Raw genomic sequence first — 27,293 nt, forward strand, 5'->3', positions numbered from 1 at the left:
AGGGTTAGGGACTCAATGGTTGGATGGGTACAAGCTCGAAAGGTAACCGGTAAGAGGGTCGGGAAAGGGGAAGTGGATAGGTAAGGGGGAATAAGGAAAATACAATAGAACACAGAAAGAGACTTATCTCTGGGGTGAGTGCTGGCCTCCTGCCTGCGCACTCTCGGGTCCGGTATCCAGAGCAGTATCAGTGCTGCAAAGAGAGCGAGAGTTACTAATCTGTGGGTTTCCTCACACACATGGGTTTAAAACAGGCTCTACTCATGCAGTTAGGTTAGTTACACCCTGCTGTAGGTGCTGTAGGCCCTTAGTCTGCCCCAGTGTTAATGAGCATGCAAGTAACTGGGTTTAAACCATGCACACGCAGATTAAAGGCCGAGGGTGGCTTCGTGCTGTATTTTGTGCTGTTCACTGCGGGTTGAGGCACCCAGAACTGCTCGCCAGCTGTGACGAATGCTTTGTGCTGCCTGTCGCACGTGACAAGTTGCAGCTGTTCTAGGAGCCGCACGGGGCTAATCGCGATTGCAAGGTAAGCCACTATACGTGGCTAATTAGCATGCAGAGTATATGCACTGCTTGAGCGCTGAATGCCCAAACTAGTTGTTGCGCGTAATTCATGTTCGCCACCGGGAGCGCTATGACATGAGCGCATTGCACTTAGCTTCTCTGGAGCAGGGGGACCTGGGACCCTGGGCAATGCCCCTTGCTCGTGCCCCTTGCTGCCTTCTTTAGTTCGCCTGCTTCTCCCCGCTGCGATGCAGCGTTACGCTGCTTTCCCCAACGCTGCTTGGGTTCCCCAGGGCAGGCAGTACTTATCTCTTGCAAGCGAGGGGCCTCGGATGAGGTTCTTTGGGGCGTGGCCCCTCGTGCTGATCCCTGTGCTCGGAGCTCCATAGAACATGTCCTCTCAGGTCGAGCGTCTAAGCACAAGCCCTGTGCTTTTGTTCGTGGGCTTGTTCAAGTAGTTCTTGGCCCGGGGATGCCTGGGAAATGTAGTTTGTAGGCTTTTCTTTCTGCAGTAAAGACATAGGGCCTCATTACCCGGTAGGCGGTGAGCCATGGCGCTATTAGCGCCATGGCTCATGCCGGTAAAATACCGGCACCGCCTTGGCGGAAAGGGGATTTACCACCCCATTCCAAGGTTGGAGGGGCGGTAAATCCCCTTTCTGCCATTGCCCTTCCCCATTCCCATTTCTGCCCCATAGGGCTCTATTGGAATGGGGAAGGCACTAATTACGGCACCGCAATTTTGCGGTGCCGTAATTAGCTCCGAGGTCCCTTAGCGGGTTGGATTTTAACGCCTGCAAAAAGCAGGCGTTAAATCCCCCAACCCGCACAAAGGGACCTCGTAGTAAGGCGGTAGGGATTTACCGGTACCGGTATTTTACCGGTACCGGTAAATCCCTACCGCCATCCGTGTAATGAGGCCCACAGATGCCTTCTATAAGGCTGGATTCTTTTGCTTCCAGTTTGTTTCTTTCTTTTCTTGGTTGACACTTGTCTGTGGGCCCTATCAGGGTCCTGTACACAGAGTCCCAAGCTCTGCCTCATGACAGGCGTGCCACCACACAAACATTTATCTAGGCCTGTGGAAATCAGGTTACAACATTAATGGACATTACGATGCAACGTATGCCACGTTACCAAACATTTACCACCAAGTAGAATTGAAACACTCTATGGCAGAACAATAACACCAAGAGATACGTGAGGTGGGCCATGTATGTATTTGTGCTCAGTCCTATTTTGTCCCAGTTCGACCTTGGTTAGATTGACCATCATCTAGGTTTCAATGGAGCTGATGTCAATCACAATGCACTCAGCCGGTGCACCAGCCCACGCAGGGGGTGCTAGAGGGGCAGCTGAAAGTGCGTACCGCCCCTCTGATGTCATGGCCACAGGTTCCAGAACACAAAAACCACACCATCTAGTGACGGGGCAATGGGTCACTTGACTCACTTATGTCCCTTTGGGACTCACAAACACAGGAGTCCTGGCTGGACTCAGTCCTGGTGCCTTTTGCGCCAGGCTCATGTAGAGATGTGAGCAGGAACACTTTATTTCAGTGCAGGAGTGCTTTTATTTTACTTCAGTGCACCCTTTATTTCAGTGCAGGAGTGCTTTTATTTTACTTCAGTGCTGGAGTGCTTTTATTTTACAAGAACTTTCCATGTGCTGGAAGCCTTTATTCCAGAGAACATCCCCATGTGCTGACTCATCAGGCGTGGCTCCCTAGGCCTGGTCTTCAGGTGCTGACTCATCGGGTGTGGCAGGGCGTGGCAGCAGGCAGGCCAGAGCTACTGGGCGTGGCCATGAACAAGACTATATAAACCCACCGATCCCTCTTGCAAATGCTTCGTGTTACTTTGCACCTCCGTGGAACGTGACGCTCACCGCCGCCTGGACCAGTTACCTTGTGATTCTGCAACAACAGCATCCTTAACCTGGACCCTGGCTCGCATCTCACAGCAACGCTCCATCTTCTTGGCAGATCCCCAATCGACGCTGCAGCACCTGTGCTCTCTGTCCCACGAAGCCAAAGTCCTGAAACGAGAAAAGAAGACAAGACAAGGTTAGAACTCCGAAAACACCTAAACCAGGGTCTCGCCGCATTTACAACCCAACTCGCACCCTAAGGCACCATTAAAGGCTACTTAACACCTGTCGGACCATCTCAGCCCCGCTCCTCCGTACCGCTTGCGCCGCTTCTTCTACCGGAGCTACCGCCGGCACCGCTACACCACCTGCAAGGGGAGAGAGCAGAGAGAAGAGACATTACATACAAAGGACAGAGAACAAACTTTACAAATACAATTACAACAGTCGGAAGACAAGCAGGCAAGTGGAAACAAGCAAAGCACTTACCTACAAGAGAAGTGGACTAGTCGCAGCTGGCCTGGACTTCCACGACAAGGGACCAGTGAAGGAACTCGGTTCCTTTCAACAAGCGCCCCTGCCAGAAGCAGCAGGACTGACAGCTCACTGTCATCATTCAGCAGGTAAGCCTCAAGAGTAGTGCAACCCCAGGGAAGCCACATCCAGGTCGAAGAGGTCTGGAGAAGGGGTCAGGGACCACAGGCTGCATACTCATACAACCCCCCTTATATTCACGCAGGAATCACACTGCTCATCACTGCAGTTCCCCACACAGACGCAGAGGTAGGAACAGACAAGAGGAGTTTCATCCCTGGGAGGGCTACGACCGTGCCCCAACGCCTCCACGAGACCATGTGAGCGTAACATCTGGCCACCCCCTCTGCGGTTTCGGCAAGGCCAGGATTGATGCACAATATGTTTGAGCTGCACGAGGCTCAGCCTACGATACAGGCACCATGTTTATTATTAGGTTGGTTGTGTGAATGGAGCGGGCACCGTCTCGTGGTTTTCGGCAATGCCAGGATTGGCGCGCAATATGTGGGAGCCACACGTGGCCCAGCCTACGATACAGGCACTATGTTTATTATTAAGTTGGTTGTATTACATACATGCCAACCCTCCCAATTTAGGTGGGAGACTCCCGATTTTTAGGTGAAAATTATTGCTATTTTTCACAGTCTCCTGCCTAAAATAACTTTTGCCCCAATGCATTCCTATGGGGAAATATGCGTCTCCCGATTTCCCTGTGGAAATCTCCCTCCCAGGTGCATCTGAATGTTGGCATGTATGGTATTCCTGGAGCGGGCGCCGTCCCGCGTTTTCGGCAATGCCAATGGCATGCTATACCGAATCTGAAGCAGCCAAGGGGCTAAGTTGCTTACGTTCTATACCGTTGTGTGGGATCTACACGAGGCTTGGCCTACGATACAGGCACTATGTTTAATATTATGTGGTTGTGTGAATTTAGCGGGCGCCGTCCTGCGGTTTCAGCAATGCAAGGATTGACGCGCAATACTGAATCAGCTCTATGCTGGAGGACATGTGTGGGTCTGGGTATGGAGTGTAGTAAACGTAGCGGGCTCCGTTCCGCGGGCCAACAAGAAACGATTGGTGTGCAAGTACGGATGCATTTAGATGGATTTCCATTTTTCTTTTTTTTTTAAAGGCGTACCTATGTCGCGCATGACTGCATAATGCCCAGAAGATTATGATGTGGGGGCGAATGAAGAGTGAAAGAAAAAAGGGCTGTGAGCCAACAATAGGGCTACATATGGTTTCAAACTACGTGGTACATGCAATGTAGAAGTACGTAGTTAGAGGGGCGAGTTTTTATGCGGGGCGATCATGCTGAGGCCACATTGCCCACACGGCTTGGGCACGGGCTAACAAAACACGTGGCAGCCTACGCACCGCACATCCTGGAAAACCCCCTGGGGGAAGGCAGCACCCTGGGGGAAGGCTACTTTCTATATCGGTACCCGAACATGGGTGGTAACAAGGTCGCTTTCCGTTCACAGTGAATGTGTTTTGGGCATACACGCAATGAGCGAGCTTAAGGTCAAGACCAGTAGATTACCTTTTCCTTGTGATGAGTAACGTTTTGGGGTTACGTTGGAAACCTCACGATACGAGTGGAATACATTGAATTTTTTCCAGGACCAGTATTCCGGGATTGAGTGGTTGTGTTAAATTGGACCGGGTGGACCGTATTGGATGTGATGACCAGTGTGTACAGAACTAAGGAGTTGTATCCTTATACAGCCTAAGACAATTATACCCTTGGGACACGTATTTTCAGATTTTGGAGTACCATTATTGAAAATAAGAAATAGAATTTTGAGTGGAAAAAGAACGCCACTTCAGAGCACAAGATACATGATTGCCCTTGAGGAATGTCCAGTTAACACACAACATTTAGGACAGAAACTTATATAAGTCGGGCTATGATGGGTACAGTGTGGAGCAATAACAATTAATTTGGCTCTGTGCCTTTTTTCAGGTTCTACCTATTGTTTCCTGTGGTTTTTTTAACACCTAAAAATATGTTTTTTATTGCATCTTGTATATTGTATTGTAACATGTGCATATGCTTTTTAAGTGTTTTAGATTTCTATGTCAGGGTTTTGTAGCTTTGAGTTTTCAAACAATAAAATATGTTATGTGAAACAATTTGAGGACATACATTTGATATTGTTGGGTTCATATGGTGATGTCTAGGTACATAACGTGTTTGTAGGTTGAAATGTTAATATAGATTATGGATTAATACTCCTCCTTTGTTTGAGAGTGAATTATATAATATCCCCACTAAGTAGGAGGGGTCAATACTGTTTGTGTGGGGTATTACCCCTGTAGAAACTTATGGTAACAAGGGACAGCAGTCACCCGCGGGCAGCTGTGCATGTGGCCTGCACGCAGGCAAGTTTCAAAGCAAGCAATACATATTGCAGTAAGAGGCTGGCTGAAACCATTGGCCAGTTTCGGAGGGCAAGGGGCGGTCAATACGAGAAAGTGATGACCAAATATTGCACCATCCGCTAGGCAAGGTATTAAGTGCAAGGAGCACAAACAGACAACAGATAGCCCACCGCCCCCACCCCGAGTGCAAACAAATGTGTCTAAATTTAAGGATGTTAACATTTGTATATATGACATTGCAGGTTCCATTGAATATCCAGTGAAGGAAGAGGTTTGTCACAAAGTACAGCAGCCAAAGAAAGTGCGGTAGGAAGGGGGTGCCTATTTGGAGGGCAAGCTGAGTGCAGACCGATGACGGGGTCAGGCAGCAGGCTGACACAAGTTTAGGGGAGTGAGGGGATAAGGGAGCACTGCCAACATTTTGTCAAAACAAAGGGTTTGGTTAGTAGTAAACCTTGTACACAGGTAGAGTGCCTCAAAGCGCTAGGGAGAGTTGCTGAATTGAACATGGTACTAAACACCACCCCTTTTGTTGTATTTTATTTCTGTGCTTTAGGAGTGAAATGTCCAGCCAGGGATCACTGAGCCTGTTTGACAGCAGGGAGGGCACCTCGGACAGCGGAAGGTCCCAGGAGAGCACGGAGGCAGCCCAGCTGGTTGAATAGTTTCAGGAGAGGGTGCAGAATATGGACACAGAAAGGGCGAAAAAATGGTGGAGCAGTCTCTGGGTGAACCAGCGACGGCCATACCAGCCACAGGGGTTTCCCCAACGGTCCACGAGGTGGGGGTGGCCACTCCGGCAAAAAAGAAGAGAGCTCCCAGGCGGCCAAAGGGTAAGGTGGACACAGTGTAAGTTATTATGTCACCAGATGTCACTGTGGCTTTTTCACCAGTGGGACAGTTGCCCCAGTTATCGACGTCGGGCAGCCGAGTGGCAGGGGGCAGGAATTACCACCAGTAATAGTAGAGAAGGCAGGGCCAGTGATGCAACAGGCAGCCAGCAAGCCGGCGGGCCAACTAGTGCCGCAGGTGGGACAGGGGCCCGGGGGAAGCAATCAAAGCATGGAATGGGCAAAATTAGAGATGACTAGATTCATGGAACAAATGATGCAGAGGCTGAACCAGGGACCTGGGGTACCTCAAGGGCAAATGTCAAGGGGCCTAGGGGAATCTGGGGGCAACCATCAGGGCCGGCTGCATTCGCAGGGGCACAGGTTGGGGCTCCAGGGCTGGGCACTGGGATAGCCGGGCAGGGGGACGGTGTAGTACAAACTGTGGGAGTCACACCCCCAGAGGGTGCACCAGTGGGTACTTTAGGGTCCAATGTTTCAACATTGAGCTGGGAGACTCCATTAGTGACAATAGCCCCACTGTTATCCGGAAAATATACGGTGTCATGGTACATACCTAGGCAGGTGAAGGAGCGTATTTGGGCGAGGAATTAGTTTGATTTATTTACAATGCTGACAGTGACGAAGGAAGAGGATAAGACGAGGCAGAAAAGGTACAGAGCAGATGATACCATTGATAATTGGGGAAAAACATTCTCTTTGCTAGCAACAGTGATGATGGAAATGTTCCCTGAACAAAGTGCTGCATTATGGAAATATAGGGATACGATAGTGGAAGTACACAAGCAGAATGGATCCACGGGGTGGATTGAGTATGACAGGGGTTTCAGGTTGAAGATGTTCCAGTTACCCACCATGTCTTGGGATCAGGACATGGAAGGCTGGTTGGCATTTATGGGTGGCAAGGAGAGAACCAGACGACCCATTAAGGAGGCAAGTAGGTCCCCCCGTCGGCCCTGGCAGGGCAAGTACAGCGATGATAGGAGGGAATCATGGCAGCCCTTTCGGAACAGGCAGAAGGGCCGTGGGAAGGAAGGGGCACACAGGAGCAGGGCCCGGGATAACGGCAGGGGAAGCTCGAGGCCCGACTCGAGCAAAGGCTCCTGCAGGGGCTTTAACGCAGGGTACTGTCGCTTTGGACAAGAATGCATGTTTGCCCACGCATGCGAGAGATGTAAGGGGTCTCATCCACCCACGATGTGTTAATAAGGGGCCGGGGGACAGCGGGGTAGGGGCCACAACAAGAGCACCCAGTGAAGGGGGCTGGGGAAAAGGTCCCTCCCCCATAGATATGACTGCTTTACGTGGTTGGCTGCTGGATTATCCAAAAACTGAAGACGGGATTTGCTCTACAAAGGTTTCAGGGATGGGTTCCAGATTCCTTATGAGGGACCTCTAACCTCACGTTTAGCAAAGAACCTACCCTCTGCTGACAAACTACCAGGGATTGTAACCGAGAAATTGGCCAAAGAAAAAGCGTTGGGGAGAATCATGGGGCCATTCAAGACACCACCCCTACCCAACTTCATAGTGTCACCACTGGGGGTGGTACCCAAGAAAGAGGAAGGAAAATAGAGGCTGATACACCATCTGTCCAATCCAAAATGGGAATCATTGAACCATTGGTTGGACCTGGATTATTGCTCCGTCACATATTCCTCCTTTGATCAGGCAATGGAGCTTGTCACATGGGTGGGAAAAAGGGCACTGTTAGCAAAGGTGGACATTGAGTCTGCCTTTAGGCTCCTGCCTGTTCATCCCGAGAGCTTTCATTTGCTAGGATTTCATTTTTCTTTGACAGCTGCATGCCAATGGGGTGCACAGTTTCATGTGCCTTCTTTGAACAGTTCAGCTCCTTCCTAGAATGGGCAGCAAGGACTAAGGAGCCAAGACGGGTTATTATGCACTACTTGGACGATTTCCTGTTCATTGGTGGGGAGGTGTCTGGGGACTGTGAAGCTGCACTGGGATCCTTTCAGGTACTGATGAACAAATTGGGCATTCTTTGGATAAAGAGAAGACACAGTCACCCGTGCATATCCTGACATTCCTGAGTATAGAGATTGATACCTGCAAAGGCACATGCAGATTGCCAAACGATAAAGTGAATGGGCTCATGGAATTAATTGACAACACCTTGGCAAAGGAAAAAACGGCTCTGGGTCAAGTGCAGCAGCTCTTGGGGAAACTCAACTTTGCAGCCAGGGTGGTACCAGCGGGAAGGGTGTTCGGCAGGAGGTTAGCAGGAGTGACAACGGGGGTGACAGGCAAGCATCACCACATCTGCTGCTATCAAGGAAGAAAGACATGGTTATGTGGTGCAGGTTCCTGCAAGGGTACAATGGCGTTATCTTGTGGTGGGAACTATGGGTTACCAGCAACGAACTACAAATGTACTCGGACACTTCAGGGAAGGAAGGTTTCAGGTTCATCCTGGGCACACAATGGTGTGCCCAGAGGTGGCCCACGTAGTGGTGGAAAAAAGGCAGATTGGGTGATATCATGGCACTTGAACTATTCCCTATTGTGATTGCCCACCTGCTGTGTCCAGGTGAGTTCTACAACAGGAGGGTCCATTTTTGGTCCGACAACAAAGCAGTGGTCCAGACCATCAACTTACAATCTGCCTCATGCATGGTGGTTCTAGGTTTGCTCAGGAAACTTGTGGAAGTATGTTTATATCAAAATATTGAGTTTAGGGCACGTCATGTACCAGGTATTATGAATGTTGTGGCTGATGCTCTTTCTCATTTTCAGTGGGAGATGTTCCGGAGAGCTCACCCGAGGGCACAGCAGACGGGCGCAGAATTCAGTCAGGAGTGGTGGCACCTGGTGTCGTGGACGGTATACCGTCCTTTGATCGCGGGACTTTTCATCGTGGGGTTTTTTACCGCGAATTTATTTTTGAAAAAAACCTCGGGTTTTTTTTGGGGAAGGGGGGTTAAAAAATGTAAAGAATTTGTGTAAGGGAATAAAAAAATAAATAAAGTGAACGGGGGTTTGGTGGGGTAACCCCCCCTAAAAAGAAAATAATTTGATGGGTTTTCGTTTGAAAAAAATTTGTGGTAAAAAACCCTGCAATCAAAAGTCCCGCGATTAAATAACGTAGAACCTTCGTGGACCCGATTCTCTGGAATCTAGGGGAACGTTCCCTCACACCAGGAGCATGGTCCAGGTACCAGAGAGGCTACAGTACGTTTTTGAGCGTGACACAAGAAATGGGGAATGCAGACCTGGATCTGCCATCCCAGGTGGAGCGGTTCATGGTGTGGGCGCACACAGGCGGACAGAACAGGAGCTGGGTCTCTGGGCACCTGGCAGCAAAGCATTGTATGCAAAACTCAAGGGGGCTATGGATCCAATGAAGGGTTTTTCAGTAAGGGCCGCAATCAAGGGCTGGGGTAAGATGGAGGGGCTTGTTAAACTTATGGATTCATTGGAATGGGTTTGCTCCAACGGGTTTGAGGTTAGGCTCTTCAGGGCGGCATTCGCAGTGGCACTTTTTGGGGCTCCAAGGGTAAGCGAACTGGTCACTACTGGGAAGGGGGATGATTCAGGAAGGGCACTGGCAGCAGGCGATGTCACGTTTACGGAAGGAGGGGTCAGCCTAAAGGTCAGAAGATCAAAGACCGACCATGCCGGGAACGGCACCACTGTCAAGTTTAACAGGGCAGCAGTTCAGGACATCTGCCCCACTTGGTTACTCTCTCAGTATATGTCAAGCAGGCCAGCTGGGGGTAGGTATCTCTTGGTCCAGGAGGACGGTTCCCCACTTCCAATGTTCCAATTCCACAGGGTGCTGGCTATGGCTCTAAAGAAAGCTGGTTGTCAAGGGGAAGGATGGCCCACGCATGGATTTCGGATTGAGGCGGCAACAGCATTCCAGGCAGGGATGCAGGGGCTGGCCATCCAAAAGATGGGTAGATGGGCATCAGACCGTTATAAACTATATATCCGCCTGGGAGGGCAGGGCTCAGGTTCACTACCAGGCAAATAGAGGGGGCAGGAAGAAAAGACAGGGTTGGGGGGGTGATGATGGAATGGGTAGGACAATGTGATAACATGTTGGATTTGTTTCTGTTCCAGCGGGGCGCACAGTCTGGTTCATCGGCCACTCTTTCATCGGCCGGGCAGAGAGATGGGCCTGCACAAAGCCAAAGCGGGGTGCTTATTGCAGTTCCGGGACAAAGAGCTGGTATGGCTGGGCACACCGGGCATACGATGGCATGCGTTGCTCCCTGCCGTGCACTGACAACTGGCCAGGATGAGGGTTCCCAGGTTGCTTGTAGTGCACCTGGGTGTGAACAACCTGGATGATCTGGGAAGGGGTCGATTGCTGAGAGAGATGCAGGAGGTCATCAGAATCTTAGGCCACATGCTCCTTGAGTCGGAGATAGTATGGTCTGAGATGCTCTCAAGGAATGTATGGCGGTGTTACACCTCGCCCTCGGCCGCGCTGCGTTTCCCGGGTTCTGCCTCGTTGCTCTCGTATGAGCAAGAACAATTGGGGAATTCCGGTTAAAACCAAAATAAGGGACAGGAAAGTGATCGCCCTTCATAAAGGGTTACGGCGCCGGCATGCCTTCTTATCGCGCTGGCAGCTGCCATGGCAAATTTCTACACGAACTACAGTATCCAGAAAACCTGTTACGTTGTAGTTCTCGGCGTTGAGAGGGGAGCCTCATTTTCAAACGATACGCCTCTTGTTGTTATTTATTCCACAGCGGCATACAGAACGGTGCTTCTGTTTAAAGTTACAACCGGCATACTTTCCGAAGTGCTCTCCCGGTATCTTGAATTGTGAAGTCCTTGTTTTCCCGTGTACCGACCCTGCCTGCACACGAACTCCTTATTCTGAATCCCCGATTGAACTGTTTTCTGACCACCCGTGTACCAGACCCCTTGCCTGCTTTCGGAACTCTTGGACACTGACTCTGCTGTGTTTCGTGACCGCCTGTGTACCAGACCCCTGCCTGCTTCCTGGACTCTGAGACAGTAACTACTCCGGTAAGAAAAACTCTAATTGGAACACCATTTTCTGTGGAATTCGACTTCATTCCTAAGTGCATCTTTTGAACGCTTTGCTGTGGTGCACCATCCCGAAACCAGTGCGACCCTCGTTCCGTTCGGGGATAGCTACCTTACTAACCTCCCTATTTTTTATTTTATACTTTCGTTGTTTCCCAGGACTCTTACTTCAATCCTATTTCCATCAGGGGTAAAGTAGAGTTTTTCTTGGTTTTTCCATACTGCAGAATTATACGTTAGCCATATACTAAGACCTCTCTACTTTATAGGTTACTCCGGTTCCTTTGGCTTAAGGGGAGATTAAACCAGGTACTACTAAAGGGGAGTAGTCTTGGGAATAAACCAGTTTCATTATTGGCAGATTATTAACTTGTTATCCTTTCCTTTACAGCCTGGGTTTGAGACGGTCTGTTCTCCCCGCTTTTTTGATCGATCGGTCCCCTTGTCTGTACAGTTCAGCAAGTGGTCATATCGGTTTAAAGAGCTCATTCCCTCACAGAGAGGAGGCTTGGGTAGGAGGCTCCAACCCTAGCTCCTTCAAGCAACTCCCCAGCAATAGAGGTCCGGCCTGTTTACGTACTCTCCATTCCGGTGAGTAACAGAAACAGAAGCCATGGAAGAAGTTGATCCTTTAACCACCTTGGTTCGCTTGGTATCTGAACTTCGTTCTGATATGACAACCGCACATAGTGCTCTCCATCAAAGGATCGACAATTTGCAGAGTTTCCCAAGCCCCCACACCCTGGGGGTGGATACGTCTGCTGCTACGGCATCAGGTTCAACCGGTCCCATACCCTCTGCCTCTGGCTTTACGACTACCCCGGTGCTTATGGCTACTCAATTCCCACTGGCCCCCCCAGAACGATTCTCTGGGGATCCTAAACATTATCGCACGTTTATCAACCAGTGCAAATTACATTTTCTCTGTCGGCCCACTGCTTTCCCTAATTCTACAACGAAGGCAGCCTTTGTTCTCTCTCATCTTGGGGGTACCGCAGCCGCTTGGGCTAATCCGTTACTGGAATCTAATAGTTACGTCCTATATGACTGTGATGCTCTCATCACGGCCATGAACAGAGTATTTGACACCCGCTATAAATCCCAGGCTACTGACCTGGAGTTCCTCAATCTGCGTCAAGGCACATCCTCTTTGTTTACATACCTTACTAAATTCAATCAGTTGGCAGCTGAAACTGATTGGCCGGAGGAGAAAAAATCAGCCGTGTTTTACAAAGGGTTGTCAGAGGAATTAAAGGACGTTTTGGCCACAGTACCAGTGGTTCCAACCACTTTTGGTGAACTATTAGACCTGGTATTACAAATAGATGCTAGAAGAACCGAAAGAAGGGGTGAACGCAAGTCACCAGCCCCTGTTACTCTGCAGGTGGAACAGTCTTCTCCTTCTACTTCGCTTCCAGAACCTATGCAGATCGGGGCAGTAAGAGGTCCTTTGACTTCTGCACAACGGGATTATCGCAGAACGCATAATTTATGCATGTATTGCGGATCTGCTGAACACCTCTTGAAGGATTGCCCTAAGAGACCTGTCAAAAAGCCGGGAAACGCCAGAACCCGGCGATAGACAGGGTCCCTACGCCGGGGGTGCTTTCCTTGGACTCTCATGGTGCTGTTGCTGTTCCTGTTAGCCTTCCTGTGGTATTTACCACTGAAGATAGTACCTTTACTTCATTGGCGATCATTGATTCCGGGGCCACCGGGAATTATATGGATTACGATTACGCCACAAGTAAGAACGTTTCGGTTGTCTCTAAAGCCCAACCCGAGGCTGTTCACGCTGTGGACGGTACATCCTTGGTCTCTGGCCTAGTCACACAAAATACCTCCTTAATTCATATGCAAACCAGGGAAGGACATGCTGAGTCGATCTCCTTCGATCTCATTAAAGCCCCTCAATTCCAGGTCATCTTGGGCATCCCTTGGTTGCAACATCATAATCCAGCCATCGACTGGACAAGAAAAACGGTGCAGTTTCCTTCCACTGAGTGTAACGAAAAGTGTTTCCTAGACACTAGTGTGTGCTCTGAGTCTTCTTGTCAAGCCTTGGTAGCATCTATGTCCATGATTGGAGCCATCACTAAATCTCCCGAAACCGAAATCCCGCCTGAATACAAGTCTTTCTGTGATGTGTTTGACAAGGGAGGGGCAGACCAATTGCCACCTCATAGGCCTTACGACTGCCCAATCGATTTACTGCCAGGTGCTAAGGTCCCGGCGGGTAGGGTCTATTCCCTTACGGTTCCAGAAGATAAGGTATTAAAGGACTATATTGACAAGGCATTGGCCACAGGGTTCATTAGACCTTCCAGGTCCCCTGCGGCTTCTCCGCTCTTTTTTGTTCCGAAAAAGGAGGGCGACCTCCGCCCCTGTATTGATTATCGGGCATTAAACGCGGTGACGGTAAAGAATCAATATCCCCTCCCGCTCATTTCAGTGCTCTTGGACCAGCTCGGTTCTTCTGTAGTCTTTACCAAGCTGGACCTTAGGGGGGCATATAATCTCGTTCGAATGCGAAAAGGGGACGAGTGGAAGACCGCATTCAAAACACGCTACGGACTATATGAATATCTGGTGATGCCGTTTGGTCTCTATAATGCCCCTGCCACCTTCCAGGCATTCATGAATGATATTTTCCATGACTGTTTGGATCAGTTTGTTGTAGTATATTTGGACGATATCCTCATATATTCACCCTCCAGTGAGGAGCACACGAGGCACGTGCAAATCGTCTTGCAACGGTTGAGGGAAAACCACCTGTTTGTCAAAGCTGAAAAATGTGTCTTCAACTCCACTGAAGTGGAGTTTCTTGGTTACGACCTGACTAGTAGGGGTATAAGAATGAGTCGCTCTAAAGTCAGGGCTGTCTTGGATTGGCCTGTTCCTACGTCAATTAAAGCCTTGCAATCCTTTTTGGGGTTCTCGAACTTCTATAGGCGCTTCATCCGTTCTTTTTCTTCTATATCAGCGCCGTTGACGGCTTTGACCGGCTCTAAGAAATCCTATGAATGGAACCAGGAGGCACAAAGAGCCTTTGACACCCTTAAGGCAGCCTTCACTTCCGCCCCAGTGTTACAGCACCCTAATCCGTTACTCCCATTTTTGGTGGAGACCGATGCCTCTGGCTCGGCTATTGGGGCGGTTCTATCTCAAAAGTGTCCAGATTCAGGGGAAGCCCATCCGATTGCATTCTTCTCAAGAAAATTGACGCCCTATGAGCGCAACTATCCAATCACAGAAAGGGAACTCCTAGCCATAAAAGACGCCTTTTCCGAATGGCGGCACCATCTTTTGGGGGCTCGACATCAGGTCACAGTTTTTTCGGATCATCGGAGCCTTTTGGCGTTTAAATCAATGAAATGTCTTACTGCACGACAGGCTCGCTGGCATCTCTTCTTTTCCCAGTTTTATTTCACAATCACATATCGACCGGCCCGATTGAATACTTGTGCAGATGCTTTGTCACGCATTGCCTTCCATTCTGACAACAAAACTTCTGACAAACCGCTCTTGTTACCTGGTAACGTTGTTTGTGCCTGCACTCCTCAACCTAGCCTGCGGACTTTGATTTCGGATTGGGTCTCCGCGCATAAAGAAGAATGTGAAACTCTCAATCTTGATGTGGTTCAAGGCCTACCCTACATCCAAGGACGCTTGTTTGTGCCTCCAGGACAGGCACGATTACGTGCTCTAGTCTGGTCTCATGATTCCCTATGTGCGGCTCATCCGGGTCAGAAAAAGACGCTGGAGGCATTACGCCGTTGGTCCTGGTGGCCTACCATGTCAAGGGATGTGATTGACTATTTGGCATCCTGTTCTGTATGTTCCCAATGCAAGGTCTCCCGTTCTAGACCTGTGGGTTTGTTACGCCCTCTCCCTGTGCCTCACAAACCCTGGTACATGGTTTCCATGGACTTTATTGTGGACCTACCTCCTGTGAAAGGTTTTGACACTATCTGGGTAGTAATTGATTATTTCACCAAGATGGCGTTGTTCATTCCCTGTACAGGTCTGCCTTCTGCCCCTGTGTTGGCTTCCCTTTTTCTCCAGAACGTTTTTCGGTTCTTTGGATTGCCTGCCATCCTGGTTTCGGATCGTGGCTCTCAATTTACATCACGTCTCTGGAGGGCTTTGACTGCTTCATTGGGTATTGACGATCGGTTCAGTTCTGCTTATCATCCTCAGACGGACGGGCAAACCGAAAGGATAAATGCCACCCTTGAACAATTTCTTCGGTGTCTCTGCCTTTGTTTCCAAGCATCCTGGTTGACGATGCTTCCCTCTGCTGAATTCGCGTACAATAATTCCATGCATACCGCCTCAGGGGTCTCCCCGTTTTTTGCCCTATGTGGTTGCCATCCACGATCTTTACCGTTTGATCCTACGCTTCCCATTGATAACCCGGCGGCTTTGGACTGTGTAAGGGAATTGGTGACGACCCGTAGTACGGTTCGCTCTCATCTACTACTAGCTCAGGCCAGGGCAAAGAAAAATGCTGATCGTCACAGAAAACCGGCACCTACTTACAAGGTGGGCATGAAAGTTTGGTTGTCCACCCGTAATTTGCGGATTCCTGGCAAACGCTTGTTGTTACCTAAATTCGTGGGTCCTTTTCCCATTATTGAGATTATTAATCCGGTGGCTGTACGCCTTTCTTTGCCTTCCTCGTGGAATCAACATCCGGTATTTCACGTATGTCTCCTGAAGCCTTGTCCACCCTCTGTTCGGCTGCCCGATCGCCCTCCTCCGATTCAGGTGGATGGGGATGATGAATACGAAGTGGCAGACATCCTGGATTTTCGTCTCCGTAGGGAGCGCCCCTTTTATTTGGTGGATTGGAAGGGTTACGGTCCCGAAGACAGGTCCTGGGAGCCCTTGTGCAATATACATTCTCCGGCTCTCTTACGCCGTTTCCATGCACAGAGGGGGACTGCGCCGCCTTTGGGGGTGGATGCTGTTACACCTTGCCCTCGGCCGCGCCGCGTTTCCCGGGTTCTGCCTTGTTGCTCTCGTATGAGCAAGAACAACTGGGGAATTCCGGTTAAAACCAAAATAAGGGACAGGAAAGTGATCGCCCTTCATAAAGGGTTACGGCGCCGGCATGCGCCCTTCTTATCGCGCTGGCAGCTGCCATGGCAAATTTCTACACGAACTGCAGTATCCAGAAAACCTGTTACGTTGTAGTTCTCGGCGTTGAGAGGGGAGCCTCATTTTCAAACGATACGCCTCTTGTTGTTATTTATTCCACAGCGGCATACAGAACGCTGCTTCTGTTTAAAGTTACAACCGGCATACTTTCTGAAGTGCTCTCCCGGTATCTTGAATTGTGAAGTCCTTGTTTTCCCGTGTACCGACCCTGCCTGCACACGGACTCCTTATTCTGAATCCCCGATTGAACTGTTTTCTGACCACCCGTGTACCAGACCCCTTGCCTGCTTTCGGAACTCTTGGACACTGACTCTGCTGTGTTTCGTGACCGCCTGTGTACCAGACCCCTGCCTGCTTCCTGGACTCTGAGACAGTAACTACTCCGGTAAGAAAAACTCTAATTGGAACACCATTTTCTGTGGAATTCGACTTCATTCCTAAGTGCATCTTTTGAACGCTTTGCTGTAGTGCACCATCCCGAAACCAGTCCGACCCTCGTTCCGTTCGGGGATAGCTACCTTACTAACCTCCCTATTTTTTATTTTATACTTTCGTTGTTTCCCAGGACTCTTACTTCAATCCTATTTCCATCAGGGGTAAAGTAGAGTTTTTCTTGGTTTTTCCATACTGCAGAATTATACGTTAGCCATATACTAAGACCTCTCTACTTTATAGGTTACTCCGGTTCCTTTGGCTTAAGGGGAGATTAAACCAGGTACTACTAAAGGGGAATAGTCTTGGGAATAAACCAGTTTCATTATTGGCAGATTATTAACTTGTTATCCTTTCCTTTACAGCCTGGGTTTGAGACGGTCTGTTCTCCCCGCTTTTTTGATCGATCGGTCCCCTTGTCTGTACAGTTCAGCAAGTGGTCATATCGGTTTAAAGAGCTCATTCCCTCACAGAGAGGAGGCTTGGGTAGGAGGCTCCAACCCTAGCTCCTTCAAGCAACTCCCCAGCAATAGAGGTCCGGCCTGTTTACGTACTCTCCATTCCGGTGAGTAACAGGCTGTGAGCTAGGTCTAACGCAGCTATGGAGAAATCTAGAAGGGTTGACAAGAATATGGAGCGCTTTATGAAGCAGGAAGTTTGCCAGGCACCGGGAGTTTTGTGAGAGAAACCCAGCAAATTTTGCACAGGATCGGGTCCATCTGTCAGATGCCGGTATGGATCACTTCAACTTAGTGCTGTGGGGAGTAATGTCGCAGTCAGAATGTACATAGTGAGATGGTGAGTATGGAAAGGTACTGATAGTTTTTGGGGGCATTGGGGTCACGGGGGGCACCCCAAAGTGTGGCGAAATTACAAGTACGGTCCAAGAGAAGGAGGCACGCTGCAGTCTTTTACGCGAGCTAGAGCCGCTGGCTGATTCAGCCAGGATGGTGTCACATGGGCACAGATACCACTAGGGACGGTTGGGACTCCTCAAAAACTGATGCAGTGGCCTTGTTCGCTCCATTGTCTAAATGGGAGTGACTGAACTGGCAGTCGGATACCAGGGTGGGCTGTTCTCGCAAGAGCGGAAATGGAAGTGAGATGGCTCACAGGTTTTTGGACATGGGACCTTGTAAGGCAGGATTGGCAGAGCCACCCGGGAAAGGACTATGTGTTGGGCCAGGCATTCATAAGACCTGAGCAGGGCTGGGGCCACGCAATAGGATGACTCTAATAAAGCGACCATATGTTTCCAATAAAGTGTAGTATGTTTCCAACTTTCAGAAGGTCTCGGTCTCATATTATTGGGTGTGAACAAAGTATGAGATATTATGCATTACTGTTACTATGTAGGGCGACATTGTAGGGGTTAGCCCCGCTAAGCAGGTGCACTAGCCCACACATGGGGCGCTAGAGGGGCAGCTGACATAGCGGGCCGCCCCTCTATGCCGGTCATACAGGCACTAATACCACTAGGGACGGTTTGGACTCCGCAACAACTGATGAGGTGGCCTTCGCTCCATTGTCTACATGGGAGTGGCTGAACTGGCAGTCAGATACCAGGACGGGCCGTTCTCGCAAGAGCAGAAATGGAAGTGAGATGGCTCACAGGTTTTTGGACATGGGACTTTGTAAGGCGGGATTGGCAGAGCCACCCGGGAAAGGATTATGTGTTGTGCCAGGCATTCATAAGACATAGGCAGGGCTGGGGAAGCCCCATAGAATGACTCTAATAAAGCGACCATATGTTTCCAATAAAGTGTAATATGTTTCCAACTTTCAGAAGGTCTCGGGCTCATATTATTGAGTGTGAACAAAGTATGAGATATTATGTGTTAGCTTTACACCCGTGATGCAGTGGATTCACAACATGGCAAACATGAATAACGTAGACACAAAGCAATGAATCATAGAGACTAATGAGACATGTCTGAATCGCATTTAATCTATCAGTTGACTGAACTCTTGGCGATAGCCCCGCCTCTTCCTTAACACGTGGGGCACAGCCCACCAACGAGTGCAATAGAAAGGAGACTTGGCTCCTTCCCAACTATTAATTATAATAACAGAAATGGGACATCATATCATGCATTACTGTTACTATGTAGGGGGCCATGGTAGGGTTTAGCCCTGCTCTGAGTAATGTCATAACGTATCCCTCTGCCTGCTTTTCACTACTGGGCACCCTGTGGCATAGCTCTCAACTCACACGCATTTGGCGGGTGTCACCCGCCTTGTAAACAGCGGACTCACCCGCCAAACCTCTGGCATGCGCATTCATGTCAATGGGTTCTCACCCGCCAAAAACAAAATCGGGTGTTTTCACCCGCCATTGCAACACAAACAGTTGAGAGCTATGGCCTCTGGATACCTGTGATATCCTAGGAATTCCTTCCATTCATACCTGCCTAACCTCCGGATTTTTCCCGGAGACTCAGGAATTTGAACCATTTCTCTGGGTCTCGGGGACAGACCCTGGAATCTCAGGAATTTTGGTGGGGGACAGATTTCACTGATTGCTTTTTTTTTTGTTATGCTTGCAGGACTGCACTGCCACCTGCCTGAATGTGGCTTTATCTCTGCAGCAATGACTGTAACGCTTCCAGCAGATTGGCAAAACTAATGTAGGTGAAGCAAAATAAGGCGTATATTTTGCTTCACCTTCCATTCTTTTTTGCCGACTTTCAATGCGAACACACGTTTCTTTTGCTTTCGTTCTTTTTGCCCAGGTTAGGGTGGACTCAGCCCCATTGAACCATAGACATCAAGTTTGCAGGCTGGACAACTCACCACTGCACTAAATAACCTGATGAAAAACTAAGGTGAAATGTCCAATTTCGGTACTGCAAAAATCCGAGAAAACCTTTGTATTGGTTCTTGGAGTTTACATGTGCACATTTTAAGGTGTTGATTGTATGGAAGGCGAATGTCTTTTGTCCTATGCAATTTGGGTGGTTGTGAAAAGGCCATTTAATGAAATATGCATATTTCGATTTGAACTGCACATTTCTGACGTCACATCACATTACAACAGTTTACCTTTTTGACAGGTGGGCGGGGTCATGTGAAAATGGGCGGAGTTTTGTGTGATTGTGGGCGGGGCATACATCTCAGGAATTTTGATTTTCAAATGTAGGCAGGTATGCTGCCATTACCCTGAGGCACTCTACTGAGAGTCAGCGTAGCAGGCGTGATCCTCGGACTCCAGTAGATGTGACTGAGCAGGTATTTGGCAGAAAAGCACGGAGAACGAATCAAGAACAACTCCCCCGTAGTGACACACAGTGACTACAGCTCAAGGTGCAGTCTTAGTATGGCATTGGGCGGGGAACAGGGAGCATCGGCTATAGACAGAAAAAAGGGAACCTCCAAAGCAGCAGGTGTGGACAGCAAAGCAGCAGCCATCTTGAAGCAAAGTGATGTTTTGTTGTGGCCAAGGCCAACGAATAGTATACGCACCCTTCCCGATAAAGATAAACCGGTTGGAAAACGAATCAGCCATCTTTGAATAGCTATTATACAAGATACTATAAAGAGTTTTATTTTTTAAATCGATTAGCTCTGTATTCTAAGTAGAATTTTACATCATCTACTTAAAAAAAAGCAATATAAAATCTGATTCAAAAGTGTCAAATATTGTAACCTGTTATCTTTAAACTATTGACTGTTATGAAACTATGGAAACTAATCTTGTCGATTAAATGATTTCCTAAATCATTAGCGAGCATATTAATTGAAAAATAATCTTTAGATCTGCTTGCCAAAAACAAGCGACAGGCAGCCGGTTAATTTTGGCCGGCCGATCATTGTCACCTGAACTTCGTCAATGTTTATGGAACTGTGGGTCCTGTTTCCAGTCCGGCTGAAGAAGGAAGCCCACAGGAAATGCCACGTGTACCTTGTGCGCATGTGCAGGGGGCTGAGCCTTGGACTTTCCTGTCAGTGCATTGGAGCAGGATTGGGGCCCGAGGCAAGACTCTGGGCATGTAAGAGGGTTGAGGAAGTGGGGCCGCACACAGCTGACGGAGATCAGCCCGAACCACCATGTCCAACCCGGAGAGGAGTGGCTATAACAGCCAGAATGGGGGTGCTGGTCCTGCGTACAGCAACGGTGAGTGTGAAGGCGGGGCACTTTCGGAGGAGGGTATATTGAGACAAGGCAAGGGGCTATGACGACAGAGGTATGTGTGTATATGGTAACTTTATGATGTGTATGCTGTGCGCGCGTTGTGTAGGGGGCTTTACTTTTAATGTATGTATGTGTGTGGATGGATGGTGACTGTATGCTGTGAATGATGTGTGTGCGTTGTGTAGGGGGCTTTGCTTTTAATGTGTGTGGATGGTGACTATGCTGTGGATGATGTGTGCACGTTGTGTAGGGGGCTTTACTTTTACATTGTGTGAATGGTGACTGTATGCTGTGGATGATGTGTGAACGTTGTGTAGGGAGGGGGCTTTACTTTTAATGTGTGTGGATGGTGACGGTATGATGTGCGCACGTTGTGTAGGGGGCTTTACTTTTAATGTTTGTGGATGGTGACTGTATGATGTGCGCACGTTGTGTAGGGGGCTTTACTTAAAAAGTATGTCTGTGCTCAACTCTGCGGCCATGTCACAGAGCAAGTCAGGGAGCTGTGCATGTAACAGCAACATAGCATGTCTGTGAGTGGTGCACAGCAGCACGCTCAAATAAATGAAACCAAATGTCTGCCATTGGCTCACCTTTATGGAATGCATTCGTCAGGATGGGCCACAAAACGTATGTTCCAAAAGTGCTCCCAGAGGCAAGTGCCACCCCCACTGTGATAGGTACAGGTCTGAAAGCCCCTCCCAGCCAACAAGAGATAGCAAATGTCAGCAAACAATCCTGCTCAGTATGCTACATAAGCATCTGTATTGCTCTCCTCTGAAAAGTGCACGGAACTACCATAAATCACCAATGCAATTATAGAGCAAATACTTCAACCCAAAAACAGACACACAATAACTCACAGCCACGCACGCTTTAGAAGATAATCAGCTCTTTACGGCTATTTATTCAAAGATTACAAGTACATAGAAATAACTCATAAAACTAACATGGACATAGATCACAGAAAAAGTAAAGAAGTCAAAGAAAGAATACATCACCGTGAGCGTATTATCATTCTTCATCTCGATCATTTACGGCTGGAAGACCCCGAGGACAGCCAGGACTAGAGTGCCCCAGCTCACAGGAAGGCCAGACGGAGCATCCTTCTCTGGCTGAAGTCTCACCTGACCCCTCCAGGTTTCCGCCTATATAGGCACTCCAAAAAAAAGGAGTTAATTCTCAAACCTTCTGGAATTGCACCTGCGCAGTTGAGGGACAGCCGTCGGTTGCCAGCTGGGTCAATCGAGAGCTCCCGCCCCCCCTCCCACAAGGAATGCAGGGCCTCCCTGCTCTAAAAACATGCTCCACGGAGAACAGTTTCCCAGCATAAATGGCCTTGACTGAATACCAAGTTTGAAAAAAACATGTTTGTCTCAGCACTGTGAATCTAACACTTCAGCAAAATGTATGCAGCCTTTCACTGCGGAGTGAAGTAAATATCCAACATGGCTGCGAGCACTCCCAGAATGCATTGTGCCTGCGCCATTTTGAACTAAGCATAAATTAAGCAGAACAGCATCACACACACACACACACTGTCTCGCTCTCTGCCCATCACACTCATTGCATTGGGTTTGTGCCATATGTGCTGCCTCTTCCTCGTCATGCGATTCCTGCTGTTTCCTTTTCCTGGGAAGGATCGGAGAAACATACAGGTATTAATATGGATAACTTTAGGCTATTCAACAATGCTTCGCAAGAGAGGGTTGGGCCTAACCCTTTTCAATCAGAACAGCTAGCTCTTGCTCAATGGCCAGGTCTCATGGGCAGCATTGCCAAAGAGTTACTGTCTTTTGGTGGATTCATTAAATAACTGGGTGGCGAACCTACGTTCACCGAGAGTTAACACTGCTTCACAAACTAATGAGCCCTCTGGGTCTATCGCTGGGATTCAGTCATTTAAATGGGATAAGGTCAGTCAAGCTAAGATATTAAGTGAGCTGTTATAGCAGGTCTCACAAACCAATCCCTCTAGTAGGGAGCCTTCAGCGCCCACATGGCCTATCATGGCCACTAACAAAAGGATTGAAATTTCCAACATTGACACTACCGGCCATGTACAGGAATAATTTTCTTCGCTTCCGGTATTTGCCCAGACCTTGGGCAAAAAGTGGTCACACAGACTTCTTTGAATGCCAGTCTCAAGGTGGGATCTTTGCAGAATCTGAGCCTAAGGAAGTGCCAAATGCCTAAAGTAGACAACACGAGTATACATGACTTTGTCATGGACCAGAGAAATGTGGTTATTACTAACATCCGCAAGGTTGATGGTCCGGAGTCTAGAGAAGCCTTGAGCTACAAGGTCCTAACCTGGATAAGACTAAGAACCGGGCCGGGCGTGGTCAGATTATCTGACCTGAAGATTCTCTGTAGACTGAACCTAAAAGACTGGTACTCGCACTCTAATAATGATTGTATTCTAGTATGTAGTGCACAATGAATTGTTACAAATCCAGTCAAATTGGAAAATTTTGATCTTTGCTCGACCTGGTTTAACAGCAAATCTACTGTCACTGAGGCATTTGCTAGGGCATTCAATATACATTTACGCCAGCTGGGAGCACCTAGTCTGATTTTTTTATTTTTTTTTAATTTTTTTTTTAAGACCTGTAGTGCTATTATACCAAACATATTTTGTGTGTTTAGATTTGATAAAAATGTTCTCTGCAGTGCAGCCGTTTTCCGGAGAAATTAGGAGTACACTGACAAAGATCCTAATTCAAAACGTTTTGAGAGCAATGGTGTGCACGATGGTAACATTAAAGAGTGTCTCCAAAACTTTGCTTCTAGTAGGTCCCAGAACTTCTGCTTCCTTGGGAGCGAGGCTTCCACACCATACAATAGGCTTGGAATGACTTTTTGTTGGTAGAATAGCATTATATGCATGCACGAAAATGTACCAAATTTGTAGGCAAGCAATTTAGCTTGTGAAGAAAGGCCTTGTAGTTTGATCTTTATTTTCAGCTCATAGAGATCCCTTTTGTTAGAATTGGTGAATGACACTCCTAAATACTTGTATTGAGGAACAGTTTTTAGTTCATTTTGCTGTAACATCCACTTACAACGGGTACCTCTATGGTTGGATTTATTTATACTACTACGATCTGTGTTTTTTCAGTATTTATCACCAGATTATTAGACTGAGCATAACAAGCAAGTGCATGCAACCAGTTATTTAAACTAACTGGTGTTTGTGAGAGCAACACCAAATCATCTGCATAAAGTAAATGTATTTTTTGCATATTCAACTTTGGAGGGTCACTCGTGATATCTGTAAAGATTAACCCCAAATCGAGGATGAAAAAGTTAAACAAGAAAGCAGCCAAGGTACAGCCTTGTTTAAGGCCCCTTTTAGGTGGAATTGAAGAGGATAGTTTACCATCAAGTGTTAAGCGGACTTGCATCGATGTATCGGAATGAAAAAGCATAATTATGCCCCTGACCTCATTTTTAGCAGTAATCAAGGAGATGATAAACAAAACTGATCCATAGTCATTGACCAAAAAGTAAACATGGGCCGACTGCATAGTGGGAAAATCACTTTGGGGAGTGGTCCCATGTTAACATTGGAAGGTGCAGAAGGGAAGAAGGTATCAGGGGCATTATTAAGATGTAAATGTTAAATGTTGTTTTGTTGTGTAATATTTTAAAGGTTTGAATTGAAAGCAATAAAATAAAAAATAAAAAAAAGAAAAAGCATAATTAATGTAAGCAAAGATGGAGGACCATGATGAGCTCGTAATTTACAGAATAATAGATTGAGATCAATAGAATCTAACACCGCTCTAAAATCGATGAAAGCTAAATATAGTGTTTGTTTCTGAGCGGCAGCTTGAGCCTTGATTGCATTAAGAATCAAAATATTCGGAATAGGGCCTAAGCCAGTTATAAATCCGGCTTGAAAAGGGTCTATGAGGTTATGTTTTTTGTTGAACAAATATTTAGTTCTGTCAGTATAATGCGACAGTAGATCTTTCCTGGCACGTCTAGCAGAGAATTTGGTCTATAGCTAGCCGGGCTCTCGTGGTCACCTTTCTTATATACAGGTAATGTTGTGGAATTACTCCATGGTTTTGGTAAATATTGTAATAAATGTGTACTTGGAATACATTTTAAATAAAATAGAAGCCCAGTGATCTGGGTGTTGTTTGAGAAGATAATTTGACAGACCGTCAGGACGGAGAGCGTTTGAATTGCTAGCTTTATTGATGAAAAATAATATATCATCCATGTCAAACGACAGGCAAAAAGTCCTTGGACTTTCAGAGATCTAGTGTCTTTGGGCATTGAATAAAGCTCAGTGAAATAAGTAATACATTTTTCTTCGGTTACACTACTTAGCTGAATGGCTAATTGTGATCCAAAAGTAGATTGATTTATAATGGACCATGTTATAGCGGTGTTCTTATTGGCAATAGCTGATATTATTGCACCATCACGCTCATATAGCTGAGCTTTATAATTTTGTATCCAATTTTTGTATTTGTTGATTATTATTTTAATAAGAGTAACTTAAATTCCAGAAGGGCAAAGTGAAGCTGCTCTTAAATGTGGCCGAAAGGTTGTTTTTCGTGTTTGGACCTTATGATCACATGAGTGGTGGTGATTTTGTCCTTTTTTAAAATTTATTTATTTATTTATTTATTTTTTTAAGGCCATGTTTTTTGCGAGAAGAGTTGCATGGTATCACTATATTCAGTTCCTGCTGTACCCAAGTTAATAGAACTGTCACAAGGAGATATCCAAAAAGGTATCAAAATGACATCATGTGTTCTCTGACCATCAGAGACGATTTAACCCAGGGTTAACAATCATGTAGTTCTTACAATTCGCTCTTGGAGTTATTAAATTTGGTGAATTACTACTCCATTTCATTTTAAGGATATTGTGGTCATTCAGGTCCGTTTTGGTAACACAAAAATCAATAACCCTAGGAAGCAGATTCTCATTCACATATATGTAGTCTAATATGGCTGCACTTGGGCCTCTATTCCATGTCATGTGTGGAGGAATATCCGACTGAATAGCACCATTCAACTTATGCATATTACGAGACTTGGTCAACTGGGACCAACAGTGAAATCTGCCTTTTATCATTTACATTGTTAACTTTAAAGCAATTGATATTCAGGTCACCAGCTAAGATGATCTGAGTTACCAGTTTATCACATGCTACTATGTCAAACAAGGCATTTATATCATCAATGAAACAGTCATCAGTTATTCCTGCTGGATTCCAATACACATTAATTACAGCGCACACCATTAGTTTAAACTTCACCTTAATCATTAACATGAATTTGTTTGGGGCAGCCCAATATTCAGCTTTCAGCCCTATATCGGTTTTTATGGCTGACAGCAACCCAGAAGAGGACCTCCCTTGTGGAGATTTTATTGCAGGATTGAGAAAGACATCGTGATTGTCCCAAGATGGAGGTGTAGAAAGCCATGTCTCCTGAAACAGTACTACATTGAATTTTCCAATTTGGCTTTGATCACTAATTAAAAAGTGATTGAATGCTCTTGTGTGATTTCCAAGTGCTCGCTCACTACTTCTAGTTAATGTTCAGTGTTAACCACACATACATTGACATTTTTTAGAATCTTGGGGAATCACCTCCACTATCTGATGGATGTTAGATGTTGGGGCAACAAGGGGCACTATCAAGCCACCAGGATTGGTATTTGAATTTTGATCTAACTCAGTTGAGAGAACAAAACCGAGATTAAATAGATCATTTTTGGCCGCCCAAATTAAATTCTGAATGGCTCTCGACTTCATAGTCTTACTGCAGCTAAGACTTTACATTCATAAATTCCACCAGCTCAATGTCGGGAGAACTAATATAATCAAGCCAGGGAATATCAGAGAATATTTCCATAACAGAACAACGATTTAGCTTAAAATGTGGATAGGGAATTGGGCGACACACTAGAAGCAATGAGTATGGTGCTGGACGTTTTAAAGATAAGATCTTTGTAATTTTTGTAGCTATTTAACATCAAAGGATGGTATTAATGCTCGCCCGTTACCTTCAGTTGTGAGTAAAGCCCTCTCAATTCGTCGTAGCATTTCTGCTGGCAGCTCAGACTGGGGCAGAGGGCCCCTAGAGTTTGACATGGGAAGGGAGGATTTATGGGACAGTGGGCCACGTGTCAACTGAATTGCCAGACAGCAGCAATGGCTTGCATCTAAGAGCAGAGTCATTGTCACAAGAGTCTGTCTGCAAGCAGCCAAGTTTCACAATGGACCTAAATCCCCCAATGTTTGCATATTAGGAGCTGATTTTAGCTGGGATGGAGTGCATGTCTGTTTACTCAGAGGTGGAACAGATGGAGTTAAGATGTTTCTGTATGTTTTTTTCTACAGGAATGACAGCAGGAGACCT

The 27,293-nt window shown here is 47.2% G+C and overlaps 1 protein-coding gene across 1 annotated transcript in view; it reads left to right on the forward strand.

The window, feature by feature from the left end:
* Positions 1-20,675: 20,675 nt before the first annotated feature.
* SEC24A (SEC24 homolog A, COPII coat complex component) overlaps positions 20,676-27,293 on the forward strand; it is a 1,330,430-nt gene continuing 1,323,812 nt past the window's right edge. Inside the window, exon 1 of the mRNA XM_069652570.1 lies at positions 20,676-20,883. Within this exon, the coding sequence (XP_069508671.1) occupies positions 20,817-20,883 (67 nt within the window). The 5' untranslated portion in view covers positions 20,676-20,816. The remainder of the gene's footprint in view (positions 20,884-27,293) is intronic.

The sequence above is a fragment of the Ambystoma mexicanum genome, chromosome 3p, assembly GCF_040938575.1.
Source record: "Ambystoma mexicanum isolate Mex_15411 chromosome 3p, UKY_AmexF1_1, whole genome shotgun sequence".
NCBI classification, from domain to species: domain Eukaryota; kingdom Metazoa; phylum Chordata; class Amphibia; order Caudata; family Ambystomatidae; genus Ambystoma; species Ambystoma mexicanum.